Raw genomic sequence first — 23153 nt, 5'->3', positions numbered from 1 at the left:
AGATGTTTCTTTATTGATTTTCTGCCCAGATGTTCTATCCATTGCTGAGAGTGGTGTATTGAAGTCTCCAACTATTATTGCAGAGACATCTATTTCTCCTTTCTGTTTTCCCAGTGTTTGCCTCATGTAATCTGGGGTATCCTGGTTAAGTGCCTATACATCTATGATTGTTATTTCTTTGCGGCAAACTGCCCCTTTAATTAATATATAATGTCCTTCCTTGTCTCTAATAACAGCTTTGCCTTTTGCTTTTAAAGCCTTTGTCATTCAAAATAAGTATAGTTACTTCAGCTTTTTTTTCCCTTACTACATGAGTGTAATATATTTTTCCAGCCCCTCACTTTCAATCTATTGGTATCCTTGGATATAAGGTGAGTGAGTCTCTTGTAGATAGCAAATAGATGGCTGATATTTTCTTATCTATTCCACCAATCTGTGTGTTTTGATTGGGGAGTTTATTCCATTAATATTCAAAGTTATTACATTTCACCCATTTTGAGCTTTGGGTTTATCTGTCATGTCTTACTTTCACCAGTCTTTTTACACTGTTGGTTACTTTTGCTGATAATCTTCTTTGCTGGACTCTCTTCCAAGCCTCTCTCTCTTGTCTTTTCTTTTCATACTCCCTTTAGTATTCCCTGTAGAGCCGGTCTCTTGGTTACAAACTATTTCAGTTTGTTTATTTGCGAATATTCTAAACTTGCCCTCATTTTTGAAAGATAGTCTTGTCATATATAAGATTCTTGGCTGAAAGTTTTTTGCTTGCAGTATCTTAAATATATCAAACCACTGCCTTCTTGCCTCCATGGTTTCTGATGAGAAATCAGCATTTAATCTTATTGAGCATCCCTTGTATGTGATGAATCACTTTTCTCTTGCTGCTTTCAGAATTCTCTCTTTATCTTTGACATTTGACATTCTGATTAGTGTGTGTCTCAGAGTAGGTCTATTCAGATTTATTCTGAAAGGAGTATGTTGTGCTTCTTCGACATGGGTATCTATGTCCTTTTCTACCATTATTTCCTCAAATATTCCTTCTGCCCCTTTTCCCTTCTCTTCCCCTTCTGAAACACCCATGACATATATGTTTGCTCATCTCCTGCTGTCATTTAGTTTCTTGAGACCCTGTTCAATTTTGTCTAGTCTTTATCTGTTCTTTTGTATGTTTGCTTCCAGAGGCCCTGTCTTCAAACTCACTGATCCTTTCTTCTGCCTCTTGAAATATGCTGTTATATACCCCCAGTGTACTTTTCATTTTATTTATTGTGCTGTTCATAAAACCTATTCTTCTATGTATATTTTCAGATTCTTCTTTGTGCTCACCCAATGTCCTCTTAATATCCTTAATCTCTTTAGCCGTCTCATTGAATTTATTAAGGAGATTTGCTTGAACATCTGTGATTAGTTTTTTCAACTCCTTTATGTCATCTGGAGGTTTAATTTGTTCTTTTGACTAGGCCATACCTTCCTGTTTCTTTGTATGATTTGTTGGTGTCTTGGCATCTGATTTACTAGATGTATTTATTTTGGACTCAGTTTCTCTTTAGCCTAAGGCTTTCTATCTGATTGGCTTTATTCTACAGCCCCTCTTTGATAACTGGTTCAACTTATTTTGGAACTTTATAGTGGCTTGGGTTTAGCAAATTTGAAATTATTCAGCTCTTTTTCATCTGTTTCTTGCCCTTTCTCCCTTGCTGGGGGCAGAGTAGGAGCCATGTAGGAGCCATGGATGCTGAAGCTGCCTGCGTTGCCCCAGGAACTGATGAAACTCTCCCATCCTTCTCCCCTGCCAGGGACAGAGCTGCAGCCACTTGCAGTAATCCAAGCCATGCAGGACAAGACCATCTGTAGTTTCCCAGAGTGCCTGATGAAGGTCCATACCCCTTCCTCCCCTGCCTGGGGTGGGGATGCAACCACAGGTATAGGCAGTAAGATAACTCACACTAACCAAAACTGATGGCAGTTGCTCAGATAAACTGACAAAGCACCAGCTCCCATCTTCCCCTGACAGGGGCAGGGAATGGCACCTCAGGTGCATGCCGCAGTCTTGTCCATGCAGGCTGAAAGTGACTGCAGTTGCCTAGAGAGGCTGAGGGAATGCTGCCCCTCCTCCTGCCCTGGCAGAGGCAGGGACAGAGCCACAGGCATGTCCAACAGTCTAGTCCATGTAGGCCGAAAGCAGCTGCAGTTGCCTGGAGAGGCTGGTGCAGGTCCCCACAGCTTCCTCCCTGTCGGAGTCAGGGCTGGAGCCTAGGCCAGGGTAGCAATCTGACCTGGGTGGAAAGAAGCCACTCCCTACCATCCCTATGATTTCTGACCAGCCTCGCTTCCCCTCCTTTTAAACTTTTTGATAGCTTAATTTCCTGTATTGTTTGGCTGAAGGATAGTCTCTTCCACACTTGTTCGTTCTTGGAATCTGAGTCTGAGGTGCCAAGAATCTGAATTTTGCGTCCTAGTATTCTAGATCCTTGATACTTAAAAGTGTGGTCCATGAACCAGCAGCATCCACATCACCTAGGAGCTTGTTAGAAGTGCTCAGACCCCACCCCAGATCAAGACCCTCAGGTGATCTGTTGCCACATTACAGTTTGAGAAGCACTGGTTTAAGTGACAATAATCCCACATTCCAGTTGCCAACCATTATTTAGGAGGGGAATAAATTCACAGAGCAGAGAAAATCACTTGAAAACCATTTTTACTGATCACAATGCAATGGTGATTGTCAGTTGACAGAATTAATTGCTGAGACAAAGGCACTAAATACTTAGTGAGTAGATATTAAATGTTTAGAAACAACAGGACGTAGGCATAAGTGTAGCAAGCATTTATAGAATAGAATGATTGTGACCTCAGGCTGTGGCATCAGACACACCTGGGCTCAAATCCTGGCTCTGTCGCTTGTTCTATGACCAAGTTCAAGTTACTGAATGTCTCTAAGCTTCAGTATTCCCATCCACAAAATTATGAGAAAAATTGTACCTACCTTGTAAAGTTGTTGAGAAGATTTAACTGAGATGATGCATATAAATTCCTTAGCACAGTACCTGGGAGTTAGCATCCCATACATGTTAAGCACTGCGATCTTTATTATCACCATTACTGGGCCTCTGGAAGGGCTCCAGCTGAAACTAAAGGAATGACGGAGGGCTGACTCTGGTTACTTGTGCTTCCAGTCAGATGGTCCTATCAACACAGTATCTGGGTGTCTTGGTGAGCTTCACTGGGGATCCAAATGCATCTAAGAACTTTGGACACCCATTAAAAAGAAGTCCAGTGACTTATAAAATACATATGTAGAGATAAGTGAACACAGAATGGTATAATCTTCATGCTAATCTGACATTTTTCAGCTCTTTTTTCATCTATTTCTTGCCCTTTCTCCCTTGCTCCAGACTGCCTGTTTCACCCTTCTCACTCGTCTTTGTGCAGCTGGTGAGGGTAGTTATGTCCTCAAGCATTTTGACACCAAGACTTTCATGGCGACCCCTCTCCCTTTGGCCAAGGAATCTTAGCAGGCATGCTGTCCTACTAGACCAGGGGTCCTTAACCTGTTTTATTCCACAGACCCCTTTGCCAATCAGGTGAAAACCATGGACCCCTTACTAAGCCCGCACTATACTGTGTGTTATTTAATAAATATATCCCACCCATACTAACATGTCCCCACAAGAATAATGTGGTTTCAGGAAGCAGACTTGGCCCAGTGGTTAGGACGTCCGTCTACCACATGGGAGGTCCATGGTTCAAACCCCGGGCCTCCTTGACCCATGTGGAGCTGGCCCATGCACAGTGCTGATGCGTGCAAGGAGTGCCCTGCCACACAAGGGTGTCCCCCGCGTGGGGGAGCCCCATGCGCACGGAGTGCGCCCCATAAGGAGAGCTGCCCAGCGTGAAAGAAAGTGCAGCCTGGCCAGGAGTGGCGCCGCACACATGGAGTAGCTGACGCAACAAGACGACACAACAAAAAAACACACAGATTCCCAGTGCCACTGATAAGGATAGAAACGGTCACAGAAGAATGCACAGTGAATAGACACAGAGAGCAGACAACTGGGGATGGGGGGAAGGGGAGAGAAATAAATAAAAAATAAATCTTAAAAAAAAAAAGAATAATGTGGTTTTTAAATTTCAATTCAAGCTTATTGACCCCTTGCTAAGAACCCCTGTACTAGACCTTTGCCTTCTTAATGGTTCTGATTGAGGCAATACACTTTTTTCGAAGGCTTAGGTAAAATCTGGATCATTCATTTAACAAATGTACAAAGCCTGTGGTTGCCTACCTGATAGCATCCTGCCTTCTAGTTCCTAGTCATTTCTTAGTGGAGCAATAAATTCACACAGGTGAGAGAGACCCCATGGTGCACTTTCCTAGAAGTTCTGCTCTTCTACATAAGATCTACTTCTGCTGGGAGAGTGAAGTGGTCAGTGTTGAGCAGACACATCTTGGCTTGTTCATTGGCACATGTACACTCTTCGGGGCATCTTCCCAACCCCAGACAAGCATCTGCCACCTCTTTGATAGGTCTTTTAATCTTGGCCATATGAAGCAGAAAAACCAATTTTAGGGAAATAATAGTAACAGCTGAAAAGTAATCATATCATGCAGGGATTCTTAACCTTTTTTGTTCTCTGGAACCCTTGGCCAGTCAGGTGAAAACCATGGACCCCTACGTCCACACTATACTGTGTGCTATTTAATAAATATAACACACCCATACCAGTACGTCCCCACAAGAATAATGTTTTTTTTTTAAATTTCAATTCAAGCCCATGGATCCCTGGTTAAGAACCCCTGAATTATAATGCAGCAATTTCGCTTTTAGAGAATTTAAAGTATTACATCCTTGTTTATCCCCTCTAGCCTACAAAGTCAGCCAGCCAGCTTTGCATTGGTTGTTATATTATACAAGCCTTTATTGCTACACCCCGAGTATTGGTGGGCTGGCGACCATGTGACTGGAGACGGGTCTGGCGTGTGCCAAGTTGAGGGTGTGAAGATGATCAGAATCATTAACATGAAGTCACTGGGTGAGTGACAGAATCTGAAACATTTTTCTGCCACCGGTTTCAGGCAGATGTCATCTTGTCTTGCCAATAGCTGGGGTTCTAATCACTTACCGAGAAAAGAAGCCATTCTGTGATGATTAGGGTAGAGAGCAGCAAACGGCATTTATTCAACCACAGACCTGAATTCAGTCGTCGGCTGCAAAGCACTCTGAAGAGGCTGGCGTGGCGTGTTTTCCACTGGGGCATGGATTCAGGTGGTCACAAGGCATTTTGGAATTCCTAGCCATCACTCTTCCAGAGACTGCTCAGTAGATTCTCTCCCACTAGAAGGACAAACTCCTTGGGGGACTTTTGCTCAAGACTTTCCCCAAGAGTACCTTTTTTTTCCCTTGGTGCATATTTTAGAGCAATCATGTGAGCTATTTATGAGAGTAACTAGATTCAGTGGCTGTCTTTTTAATTTTGAGCCTTGACAGTGAAATCGAATAGCCAAATCCAAAGATTAAATATTCTGAGAGCTTTAATGAAGCAGTGTGCATGCTCTGTCATAACTACTGCAGGATAACAGGGAACTTGGACTCTAAAGAACAGCAGACACAACCTCTTGCTGTCATTATACAAAATTAAAATAGGTATTGTGAAAGATAGTGCTAGACCTTTAAGAAAGTCTCAGGCTCCAGTTCTGCAGATCATTGGAAGAAAGCGTTAAAGTTGTAGCATGCATTTATTGGAGGGCTCTTCAGGGTTTGTGCAATGTCAGGAACGGGACATTGCGAAGGGCCCCACAGGTGTTCCCTAGTGAACTCTCCACCGTGGTGGATCTGTCTCTCAGCCTAAGGGACTTGGAAACCTGTCCTGGAAGATGTCTCATGGCCAAGATGCAGGCTCTCCCTTGCCAGATCACAGAGACTTACCCGGGTATCCTCCTGCCAGCTTACTAATTGCAGCCAGCCTGGAATGCATGGGTCTGCCTGCCCTGGGCATCTGCTCTCTGTAGGCCTGTTCCTTAGAAGCCAGATTCCTCTGGAAAACACGTTTATCTGATGCTGACTGGGAGCGCAAGGAATCAAAACCAGAAATGTTAGTCACTCCTGAGAAATGTCTTCTCGGCTAGAGCTTGAGGCCTCCTCACCTACAAGAGGCAAAGGTTTGCCAAGGGGGCTGCAGGTTGAATTCCACTAGGCCCAGGTGATGCTTGGAAGAGCACTGTACCATTAGCCTCGGCATCTCTCCGTTGGTTTCTGAATTCTTTCCTAACTGGACCCTTCCTGCTCACCATCTACCTCTAGACATATTATAATACAATCGATTAGGTTTCGTGCTTTCTTGGTTACAATCATGTGCTGATCCAGCCTCTTCAGATCACTCTGGCTCACTCAGCAGGAGCTGCAGTTGTTCCAAACTTTTACAGAGAAGATCTCTTGATTGACTCTGTGCCATGACTGTCACCCACTGTGGGTGAATGTTGCTGGTTTGACTCTTTTTCAAGTCCTTAAGAGGCCCCCAAAATTTGACAACCTGGTTTATAAAGTCTGTCCTTAGGCAGAAACTGTTTTGCTCCTAGTTGTATGTCCATCAATGTGCCTTGTGAAGCAGAAACCTTTTAGAACCACTCTTTTCTTTCTAATTTCTGAAGAGTCCCAAGAAGTTAAACTATTTCCCTTTTGTAGTCTCCTAAAAATGACTATGTGTCTCCACAAAGCAGCATGATGAAAAGAATTTGCATACATCATGTACCTTTAGTTGTACATGTGGTTTTACACGCACAGAGGGATGGGTATCCCGGCGTAAACGCGGCCTAAGTCTGGCCTGTTGGCTGTGCCCCAAACAGGGCTTCCCAGAAGTGGCCTGCGTGGCACTCCTTCTCCTTTCTACGTTGGTACTTGCGGTTTGTCCTCTCCCACTGGAGCACCTCATTGAATAGACCCTTACCTTAAGGGATCCTTTCTCATGGCTCCACCTGAGCTGTAATCTCTTGGAAAGCAGAGACTGGGTCCCGAGCTGCTCCTACATGGTGCATGGTATGTGCTTGACACTCAGGAAGCACTTGTCCTCTGATCGTTCGATGCTGATGTCTTGTACTAGTGCAAAAGAGGAGAAAGTGGAGGGCGGAGAAGGGGGAAGCCAGACCCCTTGTCAGATTCCCCTTCCCAGGTCCTTCCGTCCAGATGTGGGGTCTGGGCACAGAGATGAAGCATCCCCTCCAGAGTGGGGTGGATGGAGAAAAGGGGTGAGTCATGCTTTGTTTGAGGAATGCTACAATATTCCTCAAACAAAGCACCCCTAAAGGGTACCCAGCCACCAGGGCTACACCCCACTGGTTGCGTTCAGCAAATCTCATCTCTAGGGCCAGAGCTCTGAAGGCAAAGTTGCAAGTTAAAATTCCTGCCAGGGAGAACACTCAAGCCAGCTAACAAGCGCTTCTACTCGAGACTGGCCAAACTTGCCAAACAGAACAGAATCGGTCCTGAAATCCTTCAGCGGAAAGCAAAACGTGCCTTCCTGCTGTCCTTGCTCTAGAAAATGCAGATTTATTTCCTTCCTGTTAGTAATGGGAAGAAATCAAATGTAGCCTTAATATATCCTTTGAAGGACTGTATTTGCATCTCCGTCTAAGCTGGCAATTCTGTGCATAAACACACACAGAGAGAGACATGCACACGCACGTGGGCATATGTTCCTGCATGCCTGAAGACTGAGGAAGACATCCTACTCTCCCAGGAAATCAGAAAATGTTGGCTCATTCTCCCTCTATATTTTGTTACGAACATTTTCATGTTGGTTGGTTTGTAATGAATTGATACAATGCGAACATTATGAGATGTGAGTTCTAGACTCAGTTTTGCTTCCAACTAGCTATTGACACAACTTGTCTGGACCTTAGTTTTCTCAGCTGTAAAAGGGACCCCTTTGGTCACTTAGAGCTCTAAAGTCCTCTTTGCTTGTTCGTTAGAGAACTTTTAGGTTTACAGTAAAATTATAAAAAGAATACAACGTACCCATACACTCCCCTTTTGTTGACACTTCGCATTATTGTGCTACCTTTGTTATAATTGATGAAAGGATATTAAAATAGTACTATTAACTATGGCCCATAGTTTACATTAGGTGTCTTTTTTCTATATGCCACCCTGTTATTAACACCTTGTATTAGTGTCATATTAGTGTATTTGTTATAATTCATGAAAGAACATCCTTATACTTCTAATATTAACCCAGTCCAACATCCACAACAGTGTTCACAGTGTTGTACAGTCCCAGGATTTATCTTCTAACTTTCATTCTAGTAACATACACGATCCAAAACTTCCTCTTTCAACCACATTCACATACATAATTCAGTGCTGTTAATTATACTCATAATGTGCTACCATCACCATCATCCATTTCTAAAGCTTTACAATCAAACTAAATAGAAATTCTGTACAAATTAAGCATGAACTCCCAATCTCTGCCCCAACCTATACCCTGATAACCTATATTCTAGATTCTAACTCTGTGAGTTTGCTTATTATAATTAGTGAGATCATACAATATTTGTCTTTTTGTGCCTAGCTTATTTCACTCAGTGTAATGTCCTCACGGTACATCCATGTTATCACATGCATCAGGACTTTATTCCTTTTTATGGCTGAATATTATTCCATTGTATGTATACACCACAGTTTGTTTATCCATCCATTGGCTGATGGACGCTTGTGTTGCTTCCATCTTTTGGCAATTGTGCATAATGCCACTATGAACATCAGTGTACAAATATCTGAGTCCCTGCTTTCATTTCTTCTGGGTATATACCTAGTAGCGGGATTGCCGGGTCATATGGTAATTCTATATTTAGCTTCCTGAGGAACTGCCAAACTGTCTTCCCCAGCGACTGTACCATTTTACATTCCTACTAGCAATGAATAAGTGTTCTTATTTCTCCACATCCTCCCCAACACTTGTAATGTTCTGATTTTTAATAGCCATTCTAGTGTGTGAAATTATATCTCATGGTTTTGATTTGCATTTCCCTAATAGCTAGTATTGTTGAACATCTTTTCATGTGCTTTTTAGCCATTTGTATATTTTCTTTGGAGAAATGCCTATTCAAGTCTTTTGCCCATTTTTAAAAATTGGGTTGTTTGTCTTTTGATGGCTGAGTAAAATTTCTTTGTATATTCTGGATACTAAATGCTTATTGTATATGTGGTTTCTAAATCTTTTCTCTCATTGAGTTAGTTGTCATTTCACTTCTGTGACAAAGTCCTTTGCACAAAAGTTTTTAATTTTGAGGAGGTGTCATTTACCTATTTTTTCTTTCATCATTTATGCTATGGTTGTCAAGTCTAAGAAATCTTTGCCTAACACAAGATCCTAAAGCTGTTTCCCTACATTTTGTTCTAGGAGTTTTATACACCTGGCTATTATATTTAGGTCTTTGGTCTATTTTGAGTTAATTTTTGTATATGGTGTGAGACAGTGGTCCTTTTTCATTCTTTTGCATATGGATATCCAGTTCTCTAAGCACCATTTGTTGAAGAGACTATTCTTTGTAGTCAGTTGAGTGGACTTGGCAGGCTTGTCAAAAATCAACTGGCAATAGGGAGAGCAGATGGGGCTCAAGCATTTGGGTGTCTGCCTCCTAAAGATGAGCAGAGCCAAAACCAGCAGAGGCTGCAACCACTGCAATGAGCAGACATGGCAACCAGCAGGTGCCACAATAAGCAGATGCTGTAACCAGCAGATGCTACAACAAGCAGACGCTGCAACCACCGCAACCAGCAGACTAGGCAACCAGCAAGAAGCAGAAGTGGTTCAAGCAGTTGGGTACTCGCCTCCTACATGAGAAGTCGCAGGTTCAGTTCCCAGTGCCTCCTAAAGAAGACAATCAGGCAATGAGCAGACGGACAAGGGAGCTATCTCAGTGGGGGCGGGGGGGGGGAGGATAAAAAAAAAAAGATTAAAAAACCAATTGGCCATAGATGCGAGAGTCTAGTTCTGAACTCTCAATTTGATTCCATTGATTTATGTATCTGTCCTTGTACCAGTACCATGCTATTTTGACCACTGTGGTTTTATAATAAGCTTTAAATTCAGGAAGTGTAAGTCCTCCAACTTTGTTCTTTTTCAAGATGGTTTTGGCTGTTTGGAGCCTCTTACCCTTCCAAATAAATTTGATAATTGACTTTTCCATTTCTGCAAAGTAGGCTGTTGAAATTTTGAATGGGATTGCATTGAATCTATAAATCATTTTAGGTAGTATTATTATCTTAATGATATTTAGTCTTCCAATCCATGAGTACAGAATGTCCCTTCACGGAAACGGACTTTGGCCCAGTGGTTAGGGCGTCCGTCTACCACATGGGAGGTCCGCGGTTCAAGCCCCAGGCCTCCTTGACCCGTGTGGAGCTGGCCCATGCGCAGTGCTGATGCGCGCAAGGAGTGCCCTGCCACACAGGGGTGTCCCCCGCGTAGGGGAGCCCCACGCGCAAGGAGTGCACCCATAAGGAGAGCCGCCCAGCGCGAAGGAGGGAGCAGCCTGCTGAGGAATGGCGCCGCCCACACTTCCCGTGCCGCTGTCAACAACAGAAGCGGACAAAGAAACAAGACGCAGCAAAAAGACACAGAAAACAGACAACCGGGGGAGGGGAGGGGAATTAAATAAATAAAAATAAATCTTTAAAAAAAAAGAAACAAAACAAAAAAAAAGAATGTCCCTCCATTTATTTAGGTCTTCTATGATTTGTATTTTCCTCTGTACAAGTCCTTTATATCCTTGGTTAAATTTATTCCTGGATATTTGATTCTTTTAGTTGCTATTGTAAATAAAACTTTCTCTTGATTCCTTCCTCAGATTATTCATTACTAGTTTATGGAAACTCTACTGATTTTTGCATGTCTATCTTGTATCCCGCCACTTTACTGAATTCATTTAATAGTTCTAGTAGTTTTGTTGTAGATTTTTTAGGACATTCTGTGTATAGGATCATGTCATCAGCATAAAGTGAACGTTTTATTTCTTCCTTTCCAATTTGGATGCCTTTTATTTCTTTTTCTTGCCTAACTTTTCTGGCTAGAACTTCCACTACAATGTTGAATAACACTGGTGACAGTCTGCATCCGTGCCTTGTTCCAGATCCTAGAGGGAAAGCTTTCAGTCATCTACCTCTGAGTATGACGTTAGCTGTGGGTTTTCATATATGCTTTCTATCATTCTGAGGAAGTTTCCTTCTCTTCTTATTTTTCTAAGTATTTTTTATCAAGAAAGGTGCTGGGTTTTGTGAAATGCCTTTTCTGCATCAATTGAGATGGTCATGTGGTTTTTTTCCCCCTTCATTTTCTTAATGTAGTGTTTTACACTAACTGCTGTTCTTATTATGTTGAGCCACTCATACATGCCTCGGATAAAGCCCACTTGGTCGTGGTGTATAATTCTTTAAATGTGCTGTTGGATCTGATTTTCAAGTATTGTGTTGAGACTTTTTTTTTTTCATTTAAAAAGTTTTATTGAAGTATATCATTCATACATGAACATAAATAAACATTAAGTGTATTGTAAAAATTGTGAACTTACAATACAAACATGCTATGGACTACAGTTAGTAGTAATATTTTGTGATGCTTTTTCATAATTTGTTGAGGATTTTTACATCTATATCCATCAGAGAAAATCATCTACAATTTTCTTTTCTTGTAGTATCTTTATCTGCCTTTGGTATTAGGGTGATGTTGACCTCATAGAACAAGTTAGGGAGTATTCACTCCTGTAAAAGTTTTTGGAGGAGTTTGAGTAGGATTGGTATTCCTTCTTCTTGGAATGATTGGTAGAATTCAACTGTGAAGCCATCTTGTCCTGGGAGGTTTTGGATGACTGATTAAATCTCTTTACTTGTAAATGATCTAGTGAGATCTTCTGTTTCTTCTCGAGTCAGTGTAAGTTGTTCATGTGTTTCTAGGAATTTGTCCATTTTATCCAGGTTATCAAATTTGTTGGCATACAGTTGTGCATAGTATCCTCTTATCCTTTTTTATTTCTGGTCAGTAGTAATTCTCCCCACCTTATGTCTGATTTTAGTTATTTGTGTCTTCTCTTTTTTTTTCTCCATCAGTCTAAGAGTTTGTCCATTTTATTGATCTTCTCAGAGAACCAATTTTTGGTTTTAGTAATGTTCTCTATTGTTTTATTCTCAGTTTCATTTATTTCTGTTCTGACGTTGGTTATTTCTTTCCTTCTGCTTGCTTTGAGTTTAGTTTGCTGCTCTTTTTCTAGTTCCTCCAGATGTGCAGTTAGGTATTTGTCTAGTTTTTTCTTCTTTTTAAAAAGTAAGCATTTAGGGCTATAAAGTTTCCTCTCAGCACTGCCTTTGTTGCACCCCATAGGTTTTGATATGTTGTGTTCTCTTTAGTCTCAAGATATTTACTCATTTTCCTTTAATTTCTTCTTTGAATTCCTATTTAAAAGTATCTTATTTAACTTACATATATTTGTGAATTTTCCAGTTCTTTGCCTGTTACTGATTTCAGGCTTCACTCCATTATGGTCATAGGAGATGCTTTGTATAATTTCCATCTCTTTAAATTTAATTGAGCCTTGTCTTGTGACCCAACATGTGGTCTATCCTAAAGAATGATCCATGTGCACTTGAGAAGAATCCTGCTGTTTGGGGGTGCAATGTTCTGAATGTTAGGTCTAGTTCATTTATCATGTTAGTCCAGTTCTTTGTTTCCTTATTGATCTTCTGTCTAGATGTTCTATGTATTGATGAGAGTAGTGTATGGAAGTCCCCGATTATCATTGTAGAGGGGTCTATTTCTCCCTTCAGTTTTGCCAGTGTTTGCTTTGTGTATTTTGGGACACCATGGTTAGATGCATAAATATTATGATTGTTCTTTCTTCTCAGTGGATTTCCCCTTTTATTAATATATAGTGTCCTTCTTTGTCTCTTAAACACATTTTGACTTAAAGTCAATTTTGTCTGATATTAGTATAGCTACCCCAGCTCTTCTTTGGTTATTATTTGCATGGGGTATCTTTTTCTATCCTTTCACTTTCAACCTATTTGTGTTTGGGTCTTAGATGAGTCTCTTATAAACAACAAATAGTTGGATAATTTTTTTTAATCTATTCTGCCAATCTGTCTTTTGATTGGGGAGTTTAATCCATTAACATTCAGCATGACTACTGTAAAAGCATTACTTATTTCAGTCATTTTGTCCTTTGGTTTTTATATGTCATATGTTACACAGCCTTCATCTATAACCTACTAATTTGAACAGACACCAATTTAGCTTCAATAGCATACACATCTGTTTCCCCTTATTATGTTGGTTTTTTGTCCTACTTTATCACTTATATGTTACATGTCCATTATCAGGAATTATATTCTGACTCTTATAGAAATTAAAGAGTAGAATTGTGTATTGAGCATACAGTACTATTGGGTTTTGCATTTACCCTTTTAGTTACCCTTACTGAACATCTTCCTTCTTCACACTACTCCAAGCCACTCTCTCCAGTCTTTTCCTTTCAACCTGCAGAACTCCCTTTAGTAATTCTTGTAGGACAAGTCTTTTTACTAACTCTTTCAGTTTTTGTTTATCTGTGTATTTTAAACTCTCCTTCATTTTTGAAAGACAGTTTTGCCACCTAAAGAATTTTTAGCTGGCAGTTTTTCTCTTTCACTACCTTGAATTAATCATACCACTGCCTTTTCACCTCAATGGTTTCTGATGAGAAATTGGCACTTGGTCTTATTGAGGATCCCTATGTGTGACAAATTGCTTTTCTCTTGCTTGCTGCTTTCAGAATTCTCTGTGTTTGGCATTTGACATTCTGATTGGTATGTTTCTCAGAGTAGGTCTATTAGGATTTATTCTGCTTGGAGTACATGGGACTTCTTGGACATGTATATTTATGTCTTTCATAAGAGTTGGGAAATGTTCTGCCCCTTTTCCTTTCTCTTCTTCTTCCAGGACACCCATGATGTGTATATTTGTGTGCTTTGTGCCATCACTCAAATCCCGGAGACACTGCTAGCTTTTTCTCTTCTTCTCTCTAGCTGTTCTTCTGTCTGTAAGATTTCAATTTTCCTGTCTTTGAGTTTGCTGCTTCTTTCATCTGCCTGTTCAAATCTGCTGTTATATGCCTCTAGTGTATTTCTAGTCTCTATTCTTGTGCCATTCATCCCCAAAACTTCTGTTATGTTTCTTTTTATACTTTAAAATTCTTTATGTTCACACATTGTCTTCTTAATATCCTTTAGCTCTTTATCCATATTTTTCTTCATCTCCTTGAATTGATTTAGGAGATTTGTTTGAACATCTTTGATTAGTTGTTTCAACTTCTGAGTCTCCTCTGAAATTTTAATTTGTTCCCTTGACTGAGTCATATCTTCCCTTTTCTTAGTATGGATTGTAATTTTTTTGCTGATGTCTAGGCATCGGATTATCTTGATGAGTTAACTTTGAAAGTCTTTTTCTCCTTCTTGTCTAGGGTTTTATTGTTGATTGGCTTTGTGTTATTTGATGCTTGGTCTAACTTATTCTAGACCGTTAGAACAGCCTGTGTTTAACTGTTCAGATTTTCTCAGCCTTTCTTCCTCAAATTCTTTCCTGAATATGCAGTGCAATTTTTAAGATTGCACTTTTTGTGCCAATTGTTTCACCTCCAGGAGAAAGCTTCCTTTCCTTTGTTCCTTCTCTGGAAATCTTGATTTGTTCTATTTATTTTGTGTAGATTTCCCCCCCAGCTCCTGTGATTTGTTTAAATTCACTCCATCACTCAATGCCCTGTTTTTCTTACACTTCTCAGTTCTGGGACCAGTCCTATCTTACAGCAGTTCGGTTTAAACACCCCCCCCCTTTTTTTTTCCTGTGAGGCTTTTCTGCCCCCGGTTTTTTCCCCCATTAGGGTATCCTGCCCTGGAGGGCCAGATGGGGTCAATCCAGAATGGTGGCCACCCCCCCCCCCCCGGGCAGGTCCTTTTGTATGCTGCACTCCTCAGCTGCTCATGTTCTGCCCTGGATCCCTACAGACTTGGGTCCCTGTGCCTGGGTATGTGTGGGGTTCTAACTCACTGCTGTGAGTAGCTCTGTAGTCTGTCCACAGTGGGAGGGATCCAGGCCACTGCCTCTGAGGGACTCCCAAGCTACACAGGATCGAGTGGGGTGGGGGGGGGGAGGGGGGTGGCCTGGCAGTCCAGGACTGAAGTTTCCTACCTGACGTTTTTTTTAAAGATTTATTTATTTATTTCTCTCCCCTCCCCCCCCCCCAGTTGTCTGCTCTCTGTGTCCATTCGCTGTGTGTTCTTCTGTGACTGCTTCTATCCTTATCAGTGGCACCAGGAATCCGTGTCTCTTTTTGTTGCATCTTCTTGTTGTGTCAGCTCTCTGTGTGTGCGGTGCCATTCTTGGGAAGGCTGCACTTTCTTTCACGCTTGGCGGCTCTCCTTATGGGGCACACTCCTTGCGCGTGGGGCTCCCCTACATGGGGGACACCCCTGCGTGGCAGGGCACTCCTTGCGCGCATCAGCACTGCACATGGGCCAACTCCACCCGGGTCAAGGAGGCCCGGGGTTTGAACCGCGGACCTCCCATGTGGTAGACGGACGCCCTATCCATTGGGCCAAGTCCACTTCCCCCTACCTGACATTTTTATTTTTCTTTGATTCAGCATTCTTGGAGTCCTTCTCCAGTCTTTACTGTCCTCCACAGTTCTAAGCAGGTGGGGTCTGTCATTTTATTTGCTAACGCTCTGGGGAGGCCTTTTTAGGGCATCTTATATCACCATGTTACTGATGTCCCCTCTGTTTATTTTTTTAAAACCATTACCTGTAACTTAAGCAAGCTGATGCCATCTGAGTTCAGAGTTGGAGTGTTTTACTTTCACCATAGAGGGAGGGGGAAAGAGAATAAATAGAACACATGCCTCTAAAACTAATAATTTAAAATACTTTCCCAATCCTTTTGTGGTTCATAAGCATGATGAATAGGGTGAGATGTGCCTCCCTCAAACCTTGTCACAACGTCAGCACATTACAAAACACTTGCCTGCATTGAAAGGATCTTTCTGTCAGTGTACTTACAGGAGTTAGTTAATATCTTGTTGCTATTAAACTTGGTAGAGGAAATGTTGACCTACTGCTTAACTGAGTTCCCCACAGTCCCATTTGCTTTTCCAGTTACAATTTGACATTTTGGGGAAAATCTACTAAATGATGTGTTCATGTATTTTTATTTGAGAATCATGAACTTCTGTGATGAATTTTTTACGGTCACATTTTACTGCAGATTTATCCAGCCTTCCTTCTTAGTTGAATTCTCACTACCATTTCCTCTTCCTGTTGCATTATAAAAAAAAAATCAAACATTGTATTAATAGGTCCATGCACAACACTTTTTTAATCATTTGGGTTGTGGTCTATAGCTAGGTGGAACCCTGGCCCTGGTGCTAGTTTACAATTCCCATCAGAAACATCTTACTTGAAAATGTGGCATAGTTTCTCATCCGTGGACCATGAAGGCGGTTAGGTTTGATGGAGCCAGAGAAAGTGAAGTCAGCCATGAAAACAAACACAAAAGCCATGGAGGCAAACCTGTGGACCCCCTTCTGCTAAGAGGCAGAGTGGGCCACTGGCCAGCTTTAATCAGGCACAGTGGATGCAAAAGACTGTTCTTTCCTCTCAAAACTATGTCCCAACCACCTCTCCAACTGCCAGGCTCAAAACCCAAACTCACACCTCTGCCTCCTCACTGCTTCCTCTCCCTGCTGCAGTCCGCACACATGCGTGCTGTCACCATGCTTTTCAGACACTGTCTGTTAGTGCCATATTCCCCAGCCTCTCTCAGTGCCCCTCTGCCCTGCCCTGTCACATTTCGAGTATCTCCTCCATGCCAAATATGGCACAACAAGAGGGATTTCTATCCTTTGCTAGCACAGTAATCTCGGAAAATGTGATGACTTGTAATTGTTTTTTTATTTGGGGCCCTGTGGTTTGAGGCAAGGTCTCTTGGGTAACTGCCTGAGCGAGAGGACGCGCATGTGAAATTGGTTATAAAAATTCTCAAACCAGCAAGGAGTGTGAGGAAGACATCCAGGGGATGGGCGTTATCAAGACGTGGCTGGGAGGAATTAGGCCACAGGGTGTTGGCGGTTTTGGGAATAAGAAATTACTCTGGTCCTGAGGTAAAGGAAGGTTAATTGGCAGAGTTTCAACCGTAACCTCATTAGGTAAACACACATCTGTCTTCAGTCTAATTTATACAATGACAGAAGGGAGGAAGAAAAAGGAGGGAGTTGGGGTGGGGAGCTGGAAGAGGCTGGTACAAGAGGAAAGAGTAGTATAAGACCCGTGAGCCAAAAAAGGCCAGTCCACAAAGGGAGTGGACCTCAGTGCATTTTTCTTTCCTTTTTATAATAAAATTTATTCATCTATCTTTATATAGACAATACAGAAAAATATCAAGAGGGAAATACACACCCACACAATCCCATAAGCCCACTAGTCAAAGATCATCACCATAAATTTCATTCCAGTTTTCTCTCTTTCTGTAAATTTTATAACATAGTTGAGCTCACGCTGTAGCTGCAATTTGATACCTGTTTTTTTTTTTTTCAACTCTAACTCAATACAGTCCCTGTGTTTTTCTGCTTTCTTTGTGAGTGGTTTTCTGACGGCATGATGGCTTGTCTGTGGTGCACTGTGGGAGGATATACTATTCAGAGCGGGTCAGGGCACACCTGAGGGGCGGATGGCCCTAGGATGGTCCCCCAGCCCCGCTCCCCCATTGAATAGCTGGGTGACGTTGGGCAAGTACTTAATCTCTGGCAGCTTCAATGACCTCATCTGCAAAATGGGCGTAATAACATGACTACCCACAGCTTACTGTGTGCCCCTGAATGCTCACATCACCCCTGAAAGGGAAGTCATACTATCGTCCCCATTCTACAGCTGAGCAGGTTCAGCTTGGCGGGGTCACTTGCGCAGGGTTCATGGCCACGATGGAAGAGCCAGGATTTGAAGCGACAGATTCTGAAGCCCCCCCACTTACCCACTCTGCTATACTGCTCATCAGAGTAACTCTGGCTAAAATCACCCAGCTACTAGCGTCGCTGACTCCAAAGCCTAAATGCTGCGATGCTCCCTGAAGCAAGTTCCCTGTGGGTCTAATAATCTCCACGTTTTACTTCAGACTCTTTCTCCCGTGGCCTTCTGGCCGTGTGGGGCACTGGCGAGGCGAGGCTGGCGATGGGCAGCGCTTCCGCTGGCCTCTGCTGTACTGTTGTTGCAGGAGTTCATTTTCTGAGAGCAGAAGAGACTCAGTGGAGCTTTTTAGAGAAGCACAAGCACGATGCCCAGAGAGGGTCAGAAGTTGCAGCCGCGACATCACGTGCACAAACCCTCTCCCGTGCCCGTGTTTTCTTGATGATTTTGACACTGAGACGGTTCTTCCATCACCTGTACTCCCCTTACCCTGTAACGTGGCTGTCCAGGAATGGTGCCCTTGCCAGACTCTCTGGGCCCTGAATCAAGTTGCCAAGTCCAGCCTGACCTTTCTCCGTTGTAAGCAAGGAGAAGTCCAGATGCCCGGCTCCTTTGGAACTGGCTCAGGGATGCATGGTATCGATTGTGCATAGCTGTCTCCTTCAGCTGCAAAGTGACAGGCTATGAAAGAAAAGCACATAGTGGCTGATATGGGGGTGGGGAGTGATCCAGTCCATTTTATCACGCGTGACAGGGTGCCACTGGCCTGTCCGGGAGCCTCACAGGCTGTAGGCGTGGGCAGGGGCAGAAGGTTTGGAAGCCGGCTTGGCCACAGTGGACTCCCAGCCTGGATTTTGTTGAAGAGCCCACATCCAGGGCAGAGTTTATTTCAAGTCTTAACAGCGACTCTTTCGGAATCGCTTGGTTATTCAGCAGATTAAATCTTAATTGCAAATGCTGCTTCAGCGTAGGAGGACCATTGTGCTTGCTGGCTGGTTTCAGGCCGTTTTTGCTGAGCCCAGCTTTTTCAGAAGGCTGTTACAGATTTAGAAAGAGGGAAATGGCGTTTCACTCCTCACCGATTGGAGTTTTGTTTTGCAGACTGAATTTATTTTAGTGTTTATTTAGAGGTGCCAAAAACTGACATCGCTGGAAAGAGAATTGCTCAATTTTGGGGAGAGAGTCTCTGGATTGTCCAAAGTGCATTTAGAAAACAGTGTCTGCGGGCCTTATGCAAGAGGACAGGCTTGCCAACCATCTCATGTGGTATCATTTTTATTCATTTTTCAGAGACCCAAGAAGCCACCACCTCCATCGGCTCCTGTCATCAAACAAGGGGCAGGTAACGTACCTTTCAGTTCCACCAACACAAGAAGTGTGTTTTTCTGGGCACATATTCAGATCGTCCTTGCAAGAGCTCAAGTATCCTGGTTTCAAAAGCCACAGATTGCCAAATTGGGAAGTTATGAGGTGGTCCAAGCAGACAGGTTTTAAAGATACTACTGTTTTTCCTTAAAAATACAAAATAAAAAACCGAAAACAAACCAAAAAACAACCCATCAAAATGTATCCCTGATAAAGTGGGAAAATCTGGGCTCCCACAGAGAATGGCCAAGAAGAACTTTAAAAACCCGTCTTGTTTGTTTTGTTTTTATTTTTGTCTTGTTTATAAGCTGCTTCTGAGAGGAACCTAGTTGTCTTGCCTGGCATGTGTCTGGGCAGAGCATTGCTGTGCATGTACAGAACTGCTGAATTTTCAGTGTCTGTCCCATGTGGTTAACCAAAATTTGTACTTACTTCACTTACCCAAAAAAAAAACCCAACACACACACACACACAAACAAAGTTTTTCTAGCAATAAATACTTTTCCCCATGATTCTTTTTTAATCCTTTAGAATCCAATTTACTTTTTCTGTGTAGTTCTGATATTAAGGTTGAATAATATAGGTGGAATTGATGTTGGATATTTGGGTAATTCGTTGCACTCTAGGTTCTCATGCATAAAGATGATCATTCATATTTCCTGATAGAATTCCTCTCTTGAATTGTTCAAATTAATTGTGGGGAGAAACTCCGGCATGAATATAACTAGCTAAGTGGCATTTTAAAAAAGTAACAACTAAAACAGAAGAGTAGGGGTATTTTTAGTTCTGCACATTTACAGTTATATTTCCATATCATTGAAGCATGAATAAATTTCCAAATTGGTTTGTTCATAGATTTATGAAGGAGTGATCTTTTTCAAAAGTTCTTTTGGTCCACCAAATTGGGAAGAAATACCAGCTTGACCCCAGATTGCTTTCCCATTACCTTTGGCACATTTGAGAATTATCAAGATTAAACCCTCAAATGGGGTGTTAATTACAATTCCATCTCCTGCTCCACCTCCCCCCTCCTCGTTGGCATTGAGCAGTTTAATTTTGCCACCTAGTGGTTCTGGCTGTATAAGTATTTCATTGTGCTGAAATTAAAGCAGGCTATTTATTTGCTTTTCTCCAAAGACCCTTTTCCCTAGAGGACTTGGTAATTGGTAAGAGACCAAGGAAATGAGTCTAATGGTCCAAGGCTCATCAGGTAGCCTAGAATATATCCAGGCTTGGAGTCTTTATGATAGTAGGCTTGTCAATTCCTCTTGTGTCCCTAGCAATGGTACTGAACTTTTTCATTATAACTAAGAGACTAGATTGTAGCACAGTAGGCAAATCCCTATCCCTTTAAAACAGTTTTACCAAAATTTACATGAATCTCTGTGGGGCAGCCCAAGATGGCATTTAATCTTCCTAGCTTACTGCCATTGCTCATGTATCCCACAGAATGAGTGTGGAAACTGCTTTATGATGAGGAGGTAGGTATTTGTGTTTTTCTCATCATCAACTTTTATTGTTTCATTATTTGACAAAAAAAATCAGATATGGAAATGACCAAAATCAGAAACAGTTTAATTTGTAATGAGTCATTAAGGGAATTATATCCTGCCATAGCCCACTGAATGGACTGGGGGAGAGTGTAAACTACAATGTAAACTATAATCCATGCGGTGCAGCAGTGCTCCAAAATGTATTCACCAAATGCAGTGAATATGCCGCACTGATGAAAGAGGTTGTTGATGTGGGACAACTGGCGGGGGGTATATGGGAACCTCTTATATTTTTTAATGTAACATTTTTTGTGATCTATGTATCTTCAAAAAATACAATTAAAAAAAGAAAATGGGGGGGGGAAGGAATTTAGGTAAAGTGTGTGCTCAGTGGGTTTTTTTTTTTAAGTTCTTTTGTCCTTTGATGCTGTTTAATTGAGATTTTAGTGCCAAGCGCCCATTTTTGGGACTTATCATGTGAAGAGTTTGTCAAGCACTCGACCAAGTCCATAAATAAAAGTAGTACTTCTGATTCGTTTGGTGCTTTCACTATTTTCCCAGTGCTCTTCCACCCCGAACACCCTGGCACTGATGAGGCATCTGTGTGAGGGAGTGGCTGCGGGCCACATGGGTAAAGATGAGGGGCTACCAGTGCCTTTGGAAAATGTCATACTTGAGGGAATCACATGCAAATAGGATGGGTTTAGGGAGACGCATCATATCTTCTCTGCACATCGCTCAGCTTTAAAATGGGTTCTAGCTACTGTATAACATTGCCCCAAATTGAGTGACATAAAACCACCATCTTATGCTCAGGGATTCTGTGGGCCAGGCATCGGAATGGGGCCAGGCTGGGAATGCTGGATCAGCTGGCGCTGGAGGATCCGCTTCGAAGGTGGCTTCTGCACACACATGGCTGGCACCCCTTGGCGGTGATGGCTGGAAAGCTGGGCTTGGCTGAGGCCATTGGCTGAAGTGCCCACCCGTGGCCTCTCCAGCACGGAGGCCTCCATGCAGCTGGGCTTCTTGCCTGTGGTTCTGTATTCCAGCAAACAAAGCATGAACGACCTGGCTTTTTACGACCTAGCCTTGGGAAGCACATGGAATCATTTCAGCTATTGGTCAAAGCCATCATAAGTCCTTCCACATTCCAGGTCAGGGGCTGTAGATATACCTCTTAGTGGAAGGGGTATCAGACAAGTTGAGGCCATGTTTGAAACTCCCACAAATTAGAGTCCAGGTTCCTGAGAAGTGCCCTTTTCATTTGTAGAGTGTGCTATCCAGTGACCCATTATTTGTATATTTTCATGATTGGCTTACGTATTTATACACATTGACCCTCCCCCCCTGCCCGGTGATTTCCTGTGACTTACTTTGATACCTAATAGAAGCCAGCTTTAAAGATGAGAAAATACTAGTGGTATCCCTGTACATGAAGGATGCATAACTGGCAAACGTCTGCTCTCTTGCTAAGCAGTTCATGTTTGCCAGGAAGCACCAGCCACACACACACGCGCGCGCACGCACACAACCTGTTGACTTGTTGTAACTGATACATATTTAAAATGCTCATGTGTCTAATAAATGAAAAGAGAAAACATGTTCTTATCACTATTATCCTTTCTGCACTAGGTACCACTGAGAGAAAACATGAAATTAAAAAGATACCTCCCGAAAGACCAGAAACGCTTCCAAACAGAACAGAAGAAAAAGGTATGAACTCAATTCTGCATTGGTGCTTCCAGAGCAGCCGTAGACACAGCTGCCGGCCGCAGGGGTAGGCCAGATTACCCACAGAATTTGTTTTTTCTTTGGAATCTGGGGATTATGGTTTTGTTTTGACTACTTCTAAATATCCCGTTTTGAAGGAAATAGGAGAGTTACATGGTATTTCTTTGGGACAACAAGTCTCATCAAAGGTAACCAACCAGCACAGACACTTAGCACATTTGGGCTCCCCAGTAATGTCTCTGCTGTCGCCCCCTCCCCCTGCCAGCAACATCCTGATGTCAGGATGATGGCTGGAAGTTCTTTGAGGGCCCAGGATGTATCTTAGGCCCCATGTCTAGTGCCCCAAGGTGCTCAGTAGCTGTCAAAGGATGGACATGGCTTACCTAAATTCCCATTCAGATAAATGCAGCTTTATTCCTCGGTCTCTGCTGCACCCTTGACCCTGACTATGTTCCAGATGCTTGCATGACCTTGGTCAAGAAAGCTGGGGAGGGGAACTTGGTACAACTGGGAAAAGCACCTCAGTGCCCAGAGTTCCCCAAAGGTGAGAGGGAATGCCATTTGCAGGGACACAGCTCGGCACGTCTCATTG

General features: G+C 42.5%; 1 protein-coding gene and 1 pseudogene across 4 annotated transcripts in view; both read left to right on the top strand.

The window, feature by feature from the left end:
* Positions 1-23153, top strand: part of SH3KBP1 (SH3 domain containing kinase binding protein 1) — a 388056-nt gene that overhangs the window by 305463 nt on the left and 59440 nt on the right. For all 4 annotated transcript variants that reach the window (XM_058292032.2, XM_058292030.2, XM_058292029.2 and 1 more), the window contains 2 exons: positions 19263-19314; positions 22463-22543. In XM_058292032.2, the coding sequence (XP_058148015.1) occupies positions 19263-19314; positions 22463-22543 (133 nt within the window). The remainder of the gene's footprint in view (positions 1-19262; positions 19315-22462; positions 22544-23153) is intronic.
* On the top strand, positions 15949-16033 carry LOC111762286 (small nucleolar RNA U13; annotated as a pseudogene).

The sequence above is a fragment of the Dasypus novemcinctus genome, chromosome X (assembly GCF_030445035.2).
Source record: "Dasypus novemcinctus isolate mDasNov1 chromosome X, mDasNov1.1.hap2, whole genome shotgun sequence".
NCBI lineage: Eukaryota > Metazoa > Chordata > Mammalia > Cingulata > Dasypodidae > Dasypus > Dasypus novemcinctus.
Note: the sequence above shows the minus strand (reverse complement) of the source record. Positions and strands in the feature narration are given on the sequence as shown.